This window comes from Mobula hypostoma, chromosome 9 (assembly GCF_963921235.1).
Source record: "Mobula hypostoma chromosome 9, sMobHyp1.1, whole genome shotgun sequence".
Classification (NCBI taxonomy): domain Eukaryota; kingdom Metazoa; phylum Chordata; class Chondrichthyes; order Myliobatiformes; family Myliobatidae; genus Mobula; species Mobula hypostoma.
The window spans coordinates 46,779,311-46,792,524 of NC_086105.1; the positions used below are offsets into that span (position 1 = coordinate 46,779,311).

A 13,214-nucleotide genomic window follows, 5' to 3' on the forward strand; every position below is an offset into this window, starting at 1 on the left:
TGCCTTCACATTCTGACCCAGGCTGCACCAATTCCTTAGCATGGGATCGAAGCTAAAACCAATCATAAAAAAAAGGATCCAGTTGGCATTACCCCCAAAAAATTGTTATTCATGTTGGCACAAGGTTTTATCCAGCTCCATCTCTGGTAATGGATGTTCCACAATATGTGATCACGCATTCAGCCAGAAGCTGAACAAAGCACAAATCTAGCTATATATGACGGAAATATATTTATCCACCTTTGATAAAGAAAAGTTCCCAAAGAAATACACACAAGGTACACCAAATGTTGCTCATGAAAAGGTGAAATTGTACTACGTATAAAGGGCAGCGTAGAGCTGCATAAGCATCAGTCACCACAACGCTTCACCAGAGGTGATGTTTGATAGAAACATGATGCCAGTGAACATGCTACACCATTGCTGAAGATGGAAGTTACGAGAGCAAAGTCAAAACAAATGGAAGTGTGAAGTGTGTTCAGACAAACAGTTGTTAGTTTACCGTGAGGACTAGCTGGAGTTGAGGGGCGGGCTGGAAATAAAGAGCAAGGTTAGGGTTTAGTTGTACAAGTGGAAGAGAGTCACACTTTAGAGCCAGATACACATTTATAAATTAGCACCTCCCACAAACATTTCAACAGGATTTGCATACAATATTTTACATTGAATCAAGTAATCTAAAAGGAAGCTGTCTTACACACAGCGAAACTCAAAAGTTCAAAAACTCCAAGTTCAATGTACACTTACTATCAAAGTATATTTGCATTATACAACCTTGAGATTTGTGACCTTACAGGCAGCCACTAAACAAAGAAACCCAATATAACTAATTAAAACAAAAGACCGTCGAACAAGCGATGTGCAGAGAAAAAGAAATCAAATTGGGCAAACAACAGAAGTAAGTAAGTAGCATTCAGAACTGAGGTTTATGAAAGTGAGTCCCGAGACAGATTCAGTTGCAGGCCACAGCCTCAGTTCAGTACAGAGACGGGTAAACCATGAGGCAGTGAGCTGACCGGCCCATACCTTGCCTCCAGCCCCAAGACCCTGACCTTTTCAATCTGGCCCTTTAAATATCTCTTTAAATAAACAATGCGCAAAGCACATTTTACCTTCATTTCTGATATTTTTGGCTGAACAATGGCAACTAGTTAGGTCATCTGACCAGAAGAATGAATGTTTCTCTCTCATTGCTGCCATGGAAGCCCAGCACCATGTTCTAGCACCATCTGTGTAATGCTTGCCATCCCATATTTCATTTTCAAGGCTTCTTCTTGACTGTACAAGGTTAACATTCACACTAACAAAATGCTGACCTGCACAAGTTCTGAAGCCAGACATGGGGGTCAGTGTTCTTTCCTTGAGGGCCAAGATTTTGAAACATTCCCACAATGGTTTGCAAATATTCAGCCAATGAACAATTTATTGCTCTCTGGATTTGTTTTTGATCAGATTTTATGAGATGCCTAACATTAGGAATTCAAATTCCCATTACTAAGGTAGAAAGTGAGATGTGAGACACATCCAAAGTGGAAGGAAGGATACCAGGCAGGAGGAGGCTGGAGAGGACTGGGATGGAGGGTGTGAGCCAGTCTGTAAATCTGACAGTAATGATACTGGTTATCCTAGAATTAAAGTGAATGTTATCCTTGTCACATATGGAAAAGAGATTCAACATTCAAAGGAGAAGAAATAATCTTGAACAAAGAACATATGTTCTTTTGAAATATTTATTAAATTAGTCAATCTAACAGATTTTTGTGAAATGAATTACTGATCTATATGCGTTGTGAAATGATGTATGCTTTTGAGATTACATTTTTTTATTTGAAGCACCTTAGGTTAGTAAAATGTGAAATGTCTGCATACTTAAGACAACCTGAAAATGAGAAGTTAGAAAAGAATGTCATTGGCTGAAAATAAGTTTGAACTTTCAGGCTTGAATACTACAATGTAGTCTCCTCTACACTGGAGCAATTACACATAACTTTGGTTAGGAATAGTAGCTGCTTTGTACTGTGGAAGCTCAGGGTCATCCTTGCCAAATGAAAAGGGTTGCTCTGAAGGTGTTCTGTACAGTGTTCACTCAGAGTTTGAACCTTCAAGCTGCCTGTTTCTTTAAATGTTTGCCCCACTGACTGCCCTGTCTTCACCCATCTACACTGTTCCAACAAAGTCCAAAGCAAACCTGAGGAACAGCAGCTCACCATCCCTCTGGGTGTACTGCAGCCCTCCAAACTTAACAATGAATTCATCAAAGCAACACAGACAAAATGCTGGTGGAACTCAGCAGGCCAGGCAGCACCCATGGAAAAGTCAATGTTTTCGGCTGAGACGCTTCAGCAGGACTGGCGAAAGAAAAGATGAGGAGTAGATTTAAAAGGTGAGGGGAGGGGAGGAAGAAACACAAGGTGAGAGGTGAAACTGGAAGGGGGAGGGCTGAAGTAAAGAGCTGGGAAGTTGATTGGTGAAAGAGAAACAGGACTGGAGAAGGGGATATCTAATAGGAGTGGACAGAAGGACAAGGAAGAAAGAAAAAAGCGGAGGAGCACCAGAGGGAGGCGATGGGCAGGCAAGGAGATAAGGTGAAAGAGGAAAAAAGGAAGGGGAATGGTGAAGTGGGGGTTGGGGCATTACAGGAAGTTCAATAAATCAATGTTCATGCCATCAGTTTGGAGGTTATCCAGTTGCGATGAGGTCACACTCACGTTGTAGGAACAACACCTTATATTCTGTCTGGGTAGCTTCCGGCCTGATGACATGAACTTCAATTTCTTGAACTTCCAGTAATGCCCCCACCCCTCCCCCCCTTCACCATTCCCCATCCTCTCCTAATCCTTTCTCCCCAGTCCTGCTGAAGGGTCTCAGCCCGAAATGTTGACTGTGCTCTTTTCCATAGATGCTCGCTGACCTCCAGAATTTTGTGTGTGTTACTTGGATTTCCAGCATCTGCAGATTTTCACTTGTTTCTGAATGAATTCATCGATTTCAGATAATCTGCCATTTGTGTTAAAACTGGCCAGTTGTAGTGAAAGGACATAAATCATGAATCTATTTTTTTTCTCTCTCAACAGATGTTACCTCCCTGCTGAGTACTTCTAGCATTCTCTTTCGATTCAGCTTCCTAGTTGTGCCGTGCCATTTCAGTTTCAGTTGTGTGCTTGCTTCTCTCCCTTAACCTTACTCATCCCCCTCTGTTTATACCTTCTCCAGACAGATCAGCTATGATTAAGAGACACTCATTGCCCTCTCTTCGCATGGCACCAACAATTAAGTCGCAGGAATTCCCATCCATCCTATCGCAGACATTCCTCTGTTCCCTCCATCCTTGTCCTCTCTCCAAATGAAACACACTAGTTTTCTAACTTTTACAGATCCAATTAAAGCTGACTAGGAGTCTGAGAAAAGTTGACTCAGATTCTCCCTCTACAGATGCCGTCTGACCTGATTATCTCCTGTATTTTCAATTTTTAAGGCATACCAATGCCCACAAACAAAGTCGTGTTGCCTGCATTTCTTCCCATACTACTTCCTATAAGGAGTTGATTCAGTTTTCCCAGGTATTTCCATCAATGACACCACTTTCAGCACCACATTTTCCAACCTCTGTCCCTTTTTCTTCCACAATGGCTTCTCTCTACATTTGACACATCTCTCAGCCAAGTCTGTCCTAATTGCTCATCTCTTCACATTCACTTACCGCATGGACAAAGCTAAGATTGGCTTCCCCCGTCCTCACCTTCCACCCCACCACCCTCCACAGTTCTCCTGAATTTGCACCACCTTCAATGTGATGCTGTCACCAGAGCCCCTTCACGCATTCCAGAGGGTCAGTCTGGCGCACTCTTCTCCATAAATGCCCTTCTTGTGTCACCTTTCAGACAAGAGTAAGCGATGCAACACGAGCCCTTTTACCTTTTCCCTTCCTGCTATCACATTCACTCCTTCCAATTTAGTCTATTCCATTCAATGCTCTTTCCTGCACTGGATGAAGCAAATACAGAAAGTATGACCATTTGCAGACCACGAAGGTGACCCTGAGTTTCCAGTTATCCCCCTGGAACTCAGACTCTAATTCTCCTTCCTCCAGTACTGCCTGAGCTATGGAATGTTTCTGTTTTTATCTCAGCTTTCCAGCATCTTCAGCATGCTGCTCTTGAACTCCCCAAGCTGTTGCTCAGTCTTGGGAAGCTGCCGGGTTATAAGTAAAGGAGGGATGCATAACCCGCAGAGGAACATCAGGGCCTGAGTTCTCATATGCAGCAAGGCAGTATTCTCAATCCTCAATGAAAGAACTGCATGGCAACGTGTTCAGTCAATCACCACATGAGCTGCAGAGCTGATTTGGGAAGAGCCGCTAACTGTGTGGGGAGTAAAATCGACTGTAGAGAGGATGAGGAAATCAGACTACACCAGGCCGGTTTATTCTGTGTGTCCTAGAGGAGAGCAACTGAGAACACTGGTTTCCACGCACTAAGGAGCCTGTCTCCCAAATGACAGATGTTAGGGTTGAAACATGGAGATTACAAAGGACAGCCGGACAGCCTGAAGTAGATATTATGGACCTTAAAGCGGAGCTTGCTGGAATCCTAGTGAAGGATACTGAGCTCATCACCAGTCCTACTGACATCACACAATAATGCAATAGAATGCGATTTTCCTGACCATGGCTGACCTTGACCTGAATTCCAATCCTCTGCCACAGAGGTTTGATATTGAATCCCAGAGGGAATTCAGTCAACCGTGCATCTATTATCATCATCCAGCCTATCTCAGGGACTGATGCTGCCTCTGGGCCAGGATGGATTTGCAGTGGTCCACTGTGACTGGCTCCACCAGCTGAGTCCGCAGTGGGGACAAAGCGTTTTGTTTCAAACGAGGAGCCAAATATAACCGCATAGAGACATGACAGACTGCAGATGCTGGAATGTGGAGTAGCAAGCAAATTGCTGAAGGAGCTCAGCAGGTCAGGCAGCATCTGTGGAGGGCAATGGACAATTGGTGATTCAGACCCAGAGAGAAGGAATCCACTTTTCTTTATCTATTGCTTGCATGCTCTTGCTCCACCCTTCCCCTCATGTTTTCATACTGGCCACTTCTCTTTTATCTGACATTCTAGATGGACGGTCTCAACCTGAAGCATCAACTGTCCATTTCCCTTCACAGATACTGCCTGGCCTGCGTAGTTTCCTCCAACATTTTGCTGATTGTTCCAAATATAATGGCACAATCCACCTTGGGCAGAGGGTCGTCCTCGGCAAGGTGGTGTTTGCAGTGCACGTTTCTTGGTGCAAGGTTGATCATCAGGCGTGGAGCGCGACACATCTGTCGACCAGTGTCACACGGCCAGGAGGGTTTTGTTGGTGGAGAGAAGTTCTAAAACATCCTAGAGTCAGCCCAAATCTTTGGAAGCATAGATCCTGAGGTCTAAAGTTATGGCTGAAGAAACAAAGAAAAGAGGGGGCATTACCTAGGACAGTGAGGTGAGCTGTCGCAGAGTTGGTGTCCAGCGTGGTGTTCACTACACACGTATAGGATCCCTGGTCTTCTTCAGCTACATCAAGAATGGTCAAGACGTCACCTGATGGCTGGTGCCTAAAATCAGAATCATGCTTTAATTATCCGTCTGCTAGCTCTCCTAGAAAACTGCCTCAGCTGCTTCCAGCAGTTCCTGGTTTTGTCTTGACTTCTGGCACTTGACAGTGTGAAGTCCCAAAAATTCAAGGGGCTTGGGTTGAGGGGAGATACTTCTGCTCAGCACAACTATAACGGTACCAAAGTTCTCTGGTTTCCTCCCACATTCCAAAGGCGGTAAGGCTCATTGCCAATTAAATTGTCTCTAGAATAGGTGGGCAGTTGGATTGATAGGAATGTGAAGAGAGTTAGTTACAGGGAAAACCGGTAGGGAATGGGATTGTTCTGTGAGTGGGTAAGACTTGATTAGCTGAATAGCCTATGCATTACCCATTCGAATGTTTGTCTAAAAGTACTTTAAACATAGTGAATTATCTAATTCCACCACTTCCCTGGACAGTGTCTTTCAACTAGCAATCATTCTTTATGTTAAGAAATTCTCTCCCCATCACCCTTTAAACTCCCTCCTCTCCCCTAAAACTATTCCTCTTGGTTTAGTTATCGTTACCATGGTAAAAATGATCCTGACTGTCTACCCTATCCATGCCTCTTATAATTTAATATATCATGTCACTTCTCAGCCACCTTTGCCCCAGGGAAAACAAGCCCAGCTTATCCACTCTCTCTTCATAACTGAAGTTCTCCAATCCAGGCAATATGCTGGTCAATCTCCTCTGTGCTCTCTATAGTCCAACCATATTCTTCCTTTGTGAGGAAAGAGAAATTCTAGTGATGAGAGCAATAGGAACCAAAAGTCAAGGACTCACAGAACTCATAAATACATTCCTAAGCCAATGGACTTGCTAGGAGGCCCCTTGCTTTCATTGAAAGGAAGAATGACAATGCACATCAATGTCCTTCGCATTTATCAACTTGCTCATCTGAGAGGATTTTAGTGAACTGTTTGATAAATTCCCTTGGTAGGCTCTTACAGGAAGTAAGGAGACATGGAAACCAAGGAAACGTGGCTGTCTGGTTTCAGAACTGGCATGCCCACAGAAGGCAGAGTGTGACAGTAGATGGAGCAGATTGTACCTGGAGGATGGTGAACAGCGGAGTTCAGCAGGGATCCTTGTTGGGAATCCCTGCTTTTTGTGATTTTTATAAATGCCTTGGATGAGGAAGTGGAAGGGTGGGTTAGTAAGTCTGCACATGATATGGAGATTCGTGGTGCTGCGAATAGCGTAGAAGGGTGTTGTAGGTTACAATGGGACATTGATAGGATGCAGGGCAGGGCTGAGGAGTGGCAGATGGAGTTCAATCTGGAAAAGTGTGAAGTGACACACTTTGGAAAGTCAAACTTGAAGCCAGAGTACAGGGTTAATGGTAGGAATTTTAGCAGCGTGGAGCACATCCACAGACCCCTCAAAGCTGCTGTGCAATTTGATAGGGTGGTTAAGACGGCGTATCTATGGTGTGTTGGTCTTCATTAGTTGGGGGTTGTGTTCAAGAGCCATGAGGTGATGTTGCCATTCTATAAAATTCTGGAGCATTTTGTTCAGTTATCAAATTTGTTGGGTATCAGGACAAGACCTTGAATGCCTATTGGGATGGGTGGTCCCACAGCAAAGGGAAGTCCATCTCCAAGGGTTTGTCCAAAACTATGATTGATGGAGTGAGTCCTCCACCATTAAAATCAACCATAAAGTCTGACCATGTAGAATAAATGGAAACTAGAAGAATCCAAGTGTGAGAGGTGGTACAGTAGTGCAACTAGCAGACTACATAGCTCCAGTGACACCGTTCCAATCTTAACCTCCGGCACTGTCTGTGTTTGGAGTCTCAACGTTCTCCCTGTAACCACAAGATTCCTCCAGGTGATATGCCTTCCTCTCACAATCCAAAGACCTACAGGTTTGTACAACTGACCACTGGGAATTGCCCCTAGTGTGTAGGTGAGTGATATAAATGGGGGGGGGGTGGGGGAGTTGGTAGGAATATGGGGAGAATGAAACGTGATCAGTGTAAATGGGTGGTAGGACTTAGTGGGGCAAAGGGCCTTTCTCCGTGCCTAATGACAAGAACATATGCGTTCTATTCCATCAGGCATCTCAAACATGTCCCACCATTTAGTATGGCCACAGCTGAATGGAACTAGGTCTCATCTCTTCTTCTGCATCATAATCTTTCATAAACTTATCTGCTTCTTTTTTAAATACCTCCAGTGATCCAGCCTTCCGAATCCCTTGGCATAGGGGTAAGTAGGCAGAACGGAGCGTCTTGAAGTAGATTTGTAGTGAACCTAGAATACTCAATAAAATAACCAGGAGAATGAATACCTCTACAGTCAGCTTCTAGAATATCTGCCTAGTGTTCACTTGCCACCTCATTCCATCTGTTTGAGCCATAGGTCTATTGCACATGGGTGTATCCTGATTTGCAGTTTCTATCATGTCTGCTCTGTTTATTGAGAGGGTCCAAATCCTGCTGGCTTTGATTCACTAAGCAGACACAACTATATCGCGTATTTTTCCAATCCGAAGTCTATAGTACCTGTTGTCATCAGGCAGTTCCTCATTATTTTTCAGCCATATAATGGTTGGTGAGAGCGTTGGGTCATGCTTCACTTTGCACTCGAAGACAGCTGTACCCAGTGTCTGCACAGACTGATAGCGTGGCTGTTTAATAATGGTTGTCGGATCTGAAAATGACACAGTTTCATTATGCCCAACTTGGAAAATTAAAGTGACTTGCTCTTGCAATTATAATTTGCTGGCGTAAAGAAGCTCACCTTTGATCTGCAGGATGGCTCGGTTTTGGACCACGCCACGAGAATTGGTTGCTACACAGGTGTAGGTGCCACTGTCATTTTTCTGCGCAAAGGCAATTTCCAGAGAGCCATTTTCATGCACAGTGTATGAGTCACCATGGAGTACACTGCCTTGGTCATCCTTGAACCTACGATAGAACAAATTCTTAGTGGTTCTACTGATAATGCACATTCTCTGCCTACTGTTCTGCAGTCTCACTCATGTGGCTGTGAACTCTCTTTCTGCATATCATCCAATGTGGAAGCTCATGGAAATAAGGTGGGCACTTGGCTCTTTGAGCCTGTGATACATCATATTTCCTTACAATACAAACAGACACCATTCCCCACTTATCCTCCCTTATACGTCCCTGGATTCTCTTATCACCATCTGCACTGGTAGCGATCTCACAGAAGCCATTTCATCTCAAAACCAGCCCATATTTGGAAAGTGCGAGGAAACCAGCGAAGAATTCATCTGGTCACAGAGAGGACGTGGAGACTCGACACAGACAGAACCCGGGGACATAACTGAACTGGAGCCGAGAGGCAATGGTTCCATCTGCAGTGCCTTCCTTTGAATCTGCACTCATAATGGTTTCACTACCTTTTTTCCTTTGCTCAAAGGCAGGCAAATCTTTTAGTTTTAACACCTCAACATCCTGTCCCTTTTTATTGAAGAAATGTCTTCTAAATCTGTCTGCATCATTCTTCCCCACGCTGTCTTTTTTATTGTAATTTATTTTTTATTGAATTTCATCATCAAACACATTTCCATAAGATGTATTTCAGATGCTGTACATATATATCATATAATCATATTTGTCACAAATCTCCACATAATATTTATCTGAGGTATACAGTTACAGAAAGGAGAGGAAAGAAAGAACAATCGAAAGAAGAAAACTATGTACTGAGTAGGGAGTGATCTTTCTTTACAACATATTCATTGACTTGTGAGAATAAAATCAGGCCTATGAGGTGTTATGTAGTTAAACCATTTTTACCAGTATGAATAAAATTGTTCCAACTTACGATTAACAGATGCTGTTATCTTCTCCATTTTGTAAATGTCTATTGTAATTTCCATCCATACATTTAGAGTTGGGCTCTCCTGTGATAACCATTTCCTGGTAAGGGTCTTTTTACCAGCCACCAGCAGTACATTCATTAAATATTTATCTCTTTTCAACCATTCTTGAGGTATATACCACACGCTGTCTTACACTAAGCAGCAGCTTACTGTGTATAAAAGCAATCTCTTCATTCTCTCTTTAGTTCATTTGGACTACTCATTTCAATGACTATCGGCCCTTCTGGCCTGGAACCCTCTCCCAAACCTTCACTGTTTTGAATACCCTTACAAACTCTCTCCCTGGCCACCCCTGGCTCCCTCGGCGTTCAGTTCTTCTGTTATGGCCCCACACAGCCTTTAACGTGAATTGGCGGGAAATCGACTGTCAACATTGAGTTGAGATCCTTTCTTCAGATTCAAAATATCAACTATCCAATTCCTCTGTTGACATTGAGTTCTTTCAGAGGTTTTGTGTGTTACTCAAGATTCCAAAACTTGCAGCTGCCAAATTTCAAAGTTCAAATTAAATTTATTATCAAAGTACGTACTGTATATGTCACCATATACTACCTGAGATTCATTTTCTTGCAGGCATTCACAGTAGAACAAAGAAATACAATATAATCAGCGAAACACTACACACAAGCAAGGACTGACAAACAACCAATGTGAAAAAGAAGACAAACTGTGAAAATACGAAACCAAACAATAAATAAATAAATAATACCGAGAACATGAGCTGTAGATTCCTTGAAAGTGAGTCCATAGGTTGTGGGATCAGTTCAGGATTGAGGTACATAACATTATTCACACTGGTTCAAGAGCCTGATGTTTGAAGGATATTAACTGTTCCTAATCCTGGTAGTCTAGGCCTAAGGCTCCTGATGGCAGCTGCGAGACGAGAGCACAGCCTGGATGGTGGTGGATCCTGTGTCTCTTTAAACATGGTCTGTTGCTTGTCCACTCTCAATGAACCACAGCTATTCAGTCACCACCAATGCCACCATTTAGGATTTGCTGCTTACTTCCTCCCACCTTTCCTCTCCCTGCCTGCTCTCATACTCCGATCAGCTGTGCTCGGCTGCTCCATAAACTCCCGCCTCATTCCACATCCGCACTTTGATTACTGCTGAGAGATCGCTCATTTAAAGAAGAGGATGGATTACTGAAAATCCAGATTGTCTGAACAGTTTCTGAAGGATTTCTGCCCATGATCACTGCTGTTCAGTTCAAGACAGCATGTACTTTAAAGCACTGGAGTGCTCATAATGACTGAGGTCCTTTAACATCTGCTGGACGATGCTGAGGATGTTCTACGAGTCTGTGGTGGCCAGTGCTATCATGTTTGCTGTTGTGTGCTGGGGCAGCAGGCTGAGGGTAGCAGACACCAACAGAATCAACAAGCTCATTCGTAACGCCAGTGATGTTGTGGGGATGGAACTGGACTCTCTGACGGTGGTGTCTGAAAAGAGGATGCTGTCCAAGTTGCATGCCATCTTGGACAATGTCTCCCATCAACTACATAATGTACTGGTTGGGCACAGGAGTACATTCAGCCAGAGACTCATTCCACCGAGATGCAGCACAGAGCGTCATAGGAAGTCATTCCTGCCTGTGGCCATCAAACTTTACAACTCCTCCCTTAGAGGGTCAGACACCCTGAGCCAATAGGCTGGTCCTGGATTTATTTCCATCTGGCATAATCTACATATTATTATCTAATTATTTATGATTTTATATTGCTATATTTATACTCTATTCTTGGTTGGTGCAACTGTAACGAAACCCAATTTCCCTCGGGATCAATAAAGTATGACTATGACTATGACTCTGGTGGACTGGCATCACACCTGCCACACCCAGACTAACAACGGGATTACAGCTGCAACATTCTGGTAAGAACAAAGAGGAAACAAAATCTGAGCAGTGGAGGTGTACAGCGAACCGGAAACTAAACCATTCAGTGTACAAATCCCAGTTAAGGTACTGTGCAAAAGTCTTAGCCAACCTACATATAATTTCAGATGGTACGGCCTCCACAGAGCCCTGATCTCAACATCACCGAGACTGTCTGGGATTACCTGGAGAGAAAGAAGCAAGTGAGACAGCTAAAGTCTGCCGAAGAACTGTGGCAAGTTCTCCAAGATGCTTGGAACAAGCTATCAGCTGATTTTCTTATAAAACTGCATGATAGTGTACATAAGAGAATTGATGCAGTTTTAAGGGCAAAGGGTGATTACACCAAGGGTGATTAGTTTTTTTTACTTTTTATGCTCTTTATAGTAAATTCTTTGATATTTAGAAACTTCTCATTTCATTATTTTTGAAAGCATCTTCACTTTACAGATTTCTTTTTATATGTGCCTAAGACTTTTGCACAGTACTGTATGTCCTCAACTTTCCCACACAAATATGGTTGCATGGTAGTGTAGGGGTAGCAGAGTCACAGAAGGGTTAGTAAAATCACTTTATAGCACCAGCCAGTAATCAGTGATGGAGGTTCAATGCCTGTAGCTGTCTGCAGGGAGTTTGTATGTTTTCCTCATAACTGTGTGTGCTTCCTCTGGGTGCTCCAATTTCCTCCCACATTCCAAAGACCTGCATTTCGGATTAGTGAGCTGTGGGCATGTTATGTTGACACCAAAAGTGTGGTGACACTTGTGGGCTGCCTAGCACAATCCTTGCTGATTTGATTTGATGCATTTCACCGTATGTTTTGATATACATGTGACAAATAAAGCAAATCTTTATCTCCGTTTTCTTCTGTGACGACAGACCAAATTATCAGAAGATTGATGCCAATAAGAGGACAATGGGGGAACATTCAGAAATGTTAATGAGACGAGAGGGATTAACAAAAAGGAGACACAGTTCCGAGTATTGTCAGAGACCAGTTTGCTTTGAACCTGAACTGTTTGAAGTTTGATGGACAGGCGATACCCCAGCAGGGGGATAAAAGGGACAGGTTCGCTAAGGCAAAGACCACACACGACACCACGAGGTAACGAGACCCTGGAAGCGGTGTGCCCCCACAAGTTGGTGGGAGTTTTGGAGGTCTGGTCGCAGGACCAGCCATAGACGCACAGGGTGGAAAGATGCGGTTGGGCGGGAACCCGGTGTATGTGTCCGCCCTTGCCTGGGTGCCAGGTTCACCGCAGAAGAACGATTGTATCTGGAATGGAGGGGTCACAGTCGGTGACCTCAGAAGACATTACAAAGGCTCGCCCGAAAGCTAACTGCGAGGAATATCAAAGGTCTGTTTGGAATCCGATTTGCATATTCATTCGTTCTCTCTCTCTCTCCCCAACGGCACAACGGCGATTACTGCGAACTGAAACTGAAATGAACTCTGTGTCACTTGTGACTGATCATTTTACCCCTAGACTGCGATAGAGCTTGATTGATCCTATTATCCTAGTTCTGTGTACATGTGTGTTTATTCATTGCTAATCTGTTGCATTTATATCCTCACTATTAGAGTACTGTGTTGCTTATTTCTTTAATAAAACTTTCTTAGTTCCAGTAATCCAGACTCCAACGAAGTGGTCCATTTCTGCTGGTTTGGCAACCCAGTTACGGGGTACGTAACACTTCAGTTACCAAAAGATCGCATCCAACCCAATTTCTTGGTAGTGTTGTCACTGAGCTCATAGGCAGATGACTCTTGTGTGATTGTGCATCCCTCACAGAGCCAGGAACATCACAAACAAACTCAGGTTGGCTATCTTAGGCCATGCACTGCTTTTAACTGCCTTG

General features: G+C 43.6%; 1 protein-coding gene across 11 annotated transcripts in view; it reads right to left on the minus strand.

Annotated features, from left to right (window-relative positions):
* The window catches only part of nrcama (neuronal cell adhesion molecule a), a 257,866-nt gene that overhangs the window by 75,348 nt on the left and 169,304 nt on the right, over window positions 1–13,214 (minus strand). For 7 of the 11 annotated variants that reach the window (XM_063058227.1, XM_063058230.1, XM_063058224.1 and 4 more), the window contains 4 exons: window positions 8,366–8,532; window positions 8,128–8,275; window positions 5,471–5,595; window positions 503–532 (listed from right to left, as the gene is read on the minus strand). In XM_063058227.1, the coding sequence (XP_062914297.1) occupies window positions 503–532; window positions 5,471–5,595; window positions 8,128–8,275; window positions 8,366–8,532 (470 nt within the window). The remainder of the gene's footprint in view (window positions 1–502; window positions 533–5,470; window positions 5,596–8,127; window positions 8,276–8,365; window positions 8,533–13,214) is intronic. The other 4 variants (XM_063058228.1, XM_063058233.1, XM_063058231.1 and 1 more) reach the window with 1 other exon arrangement.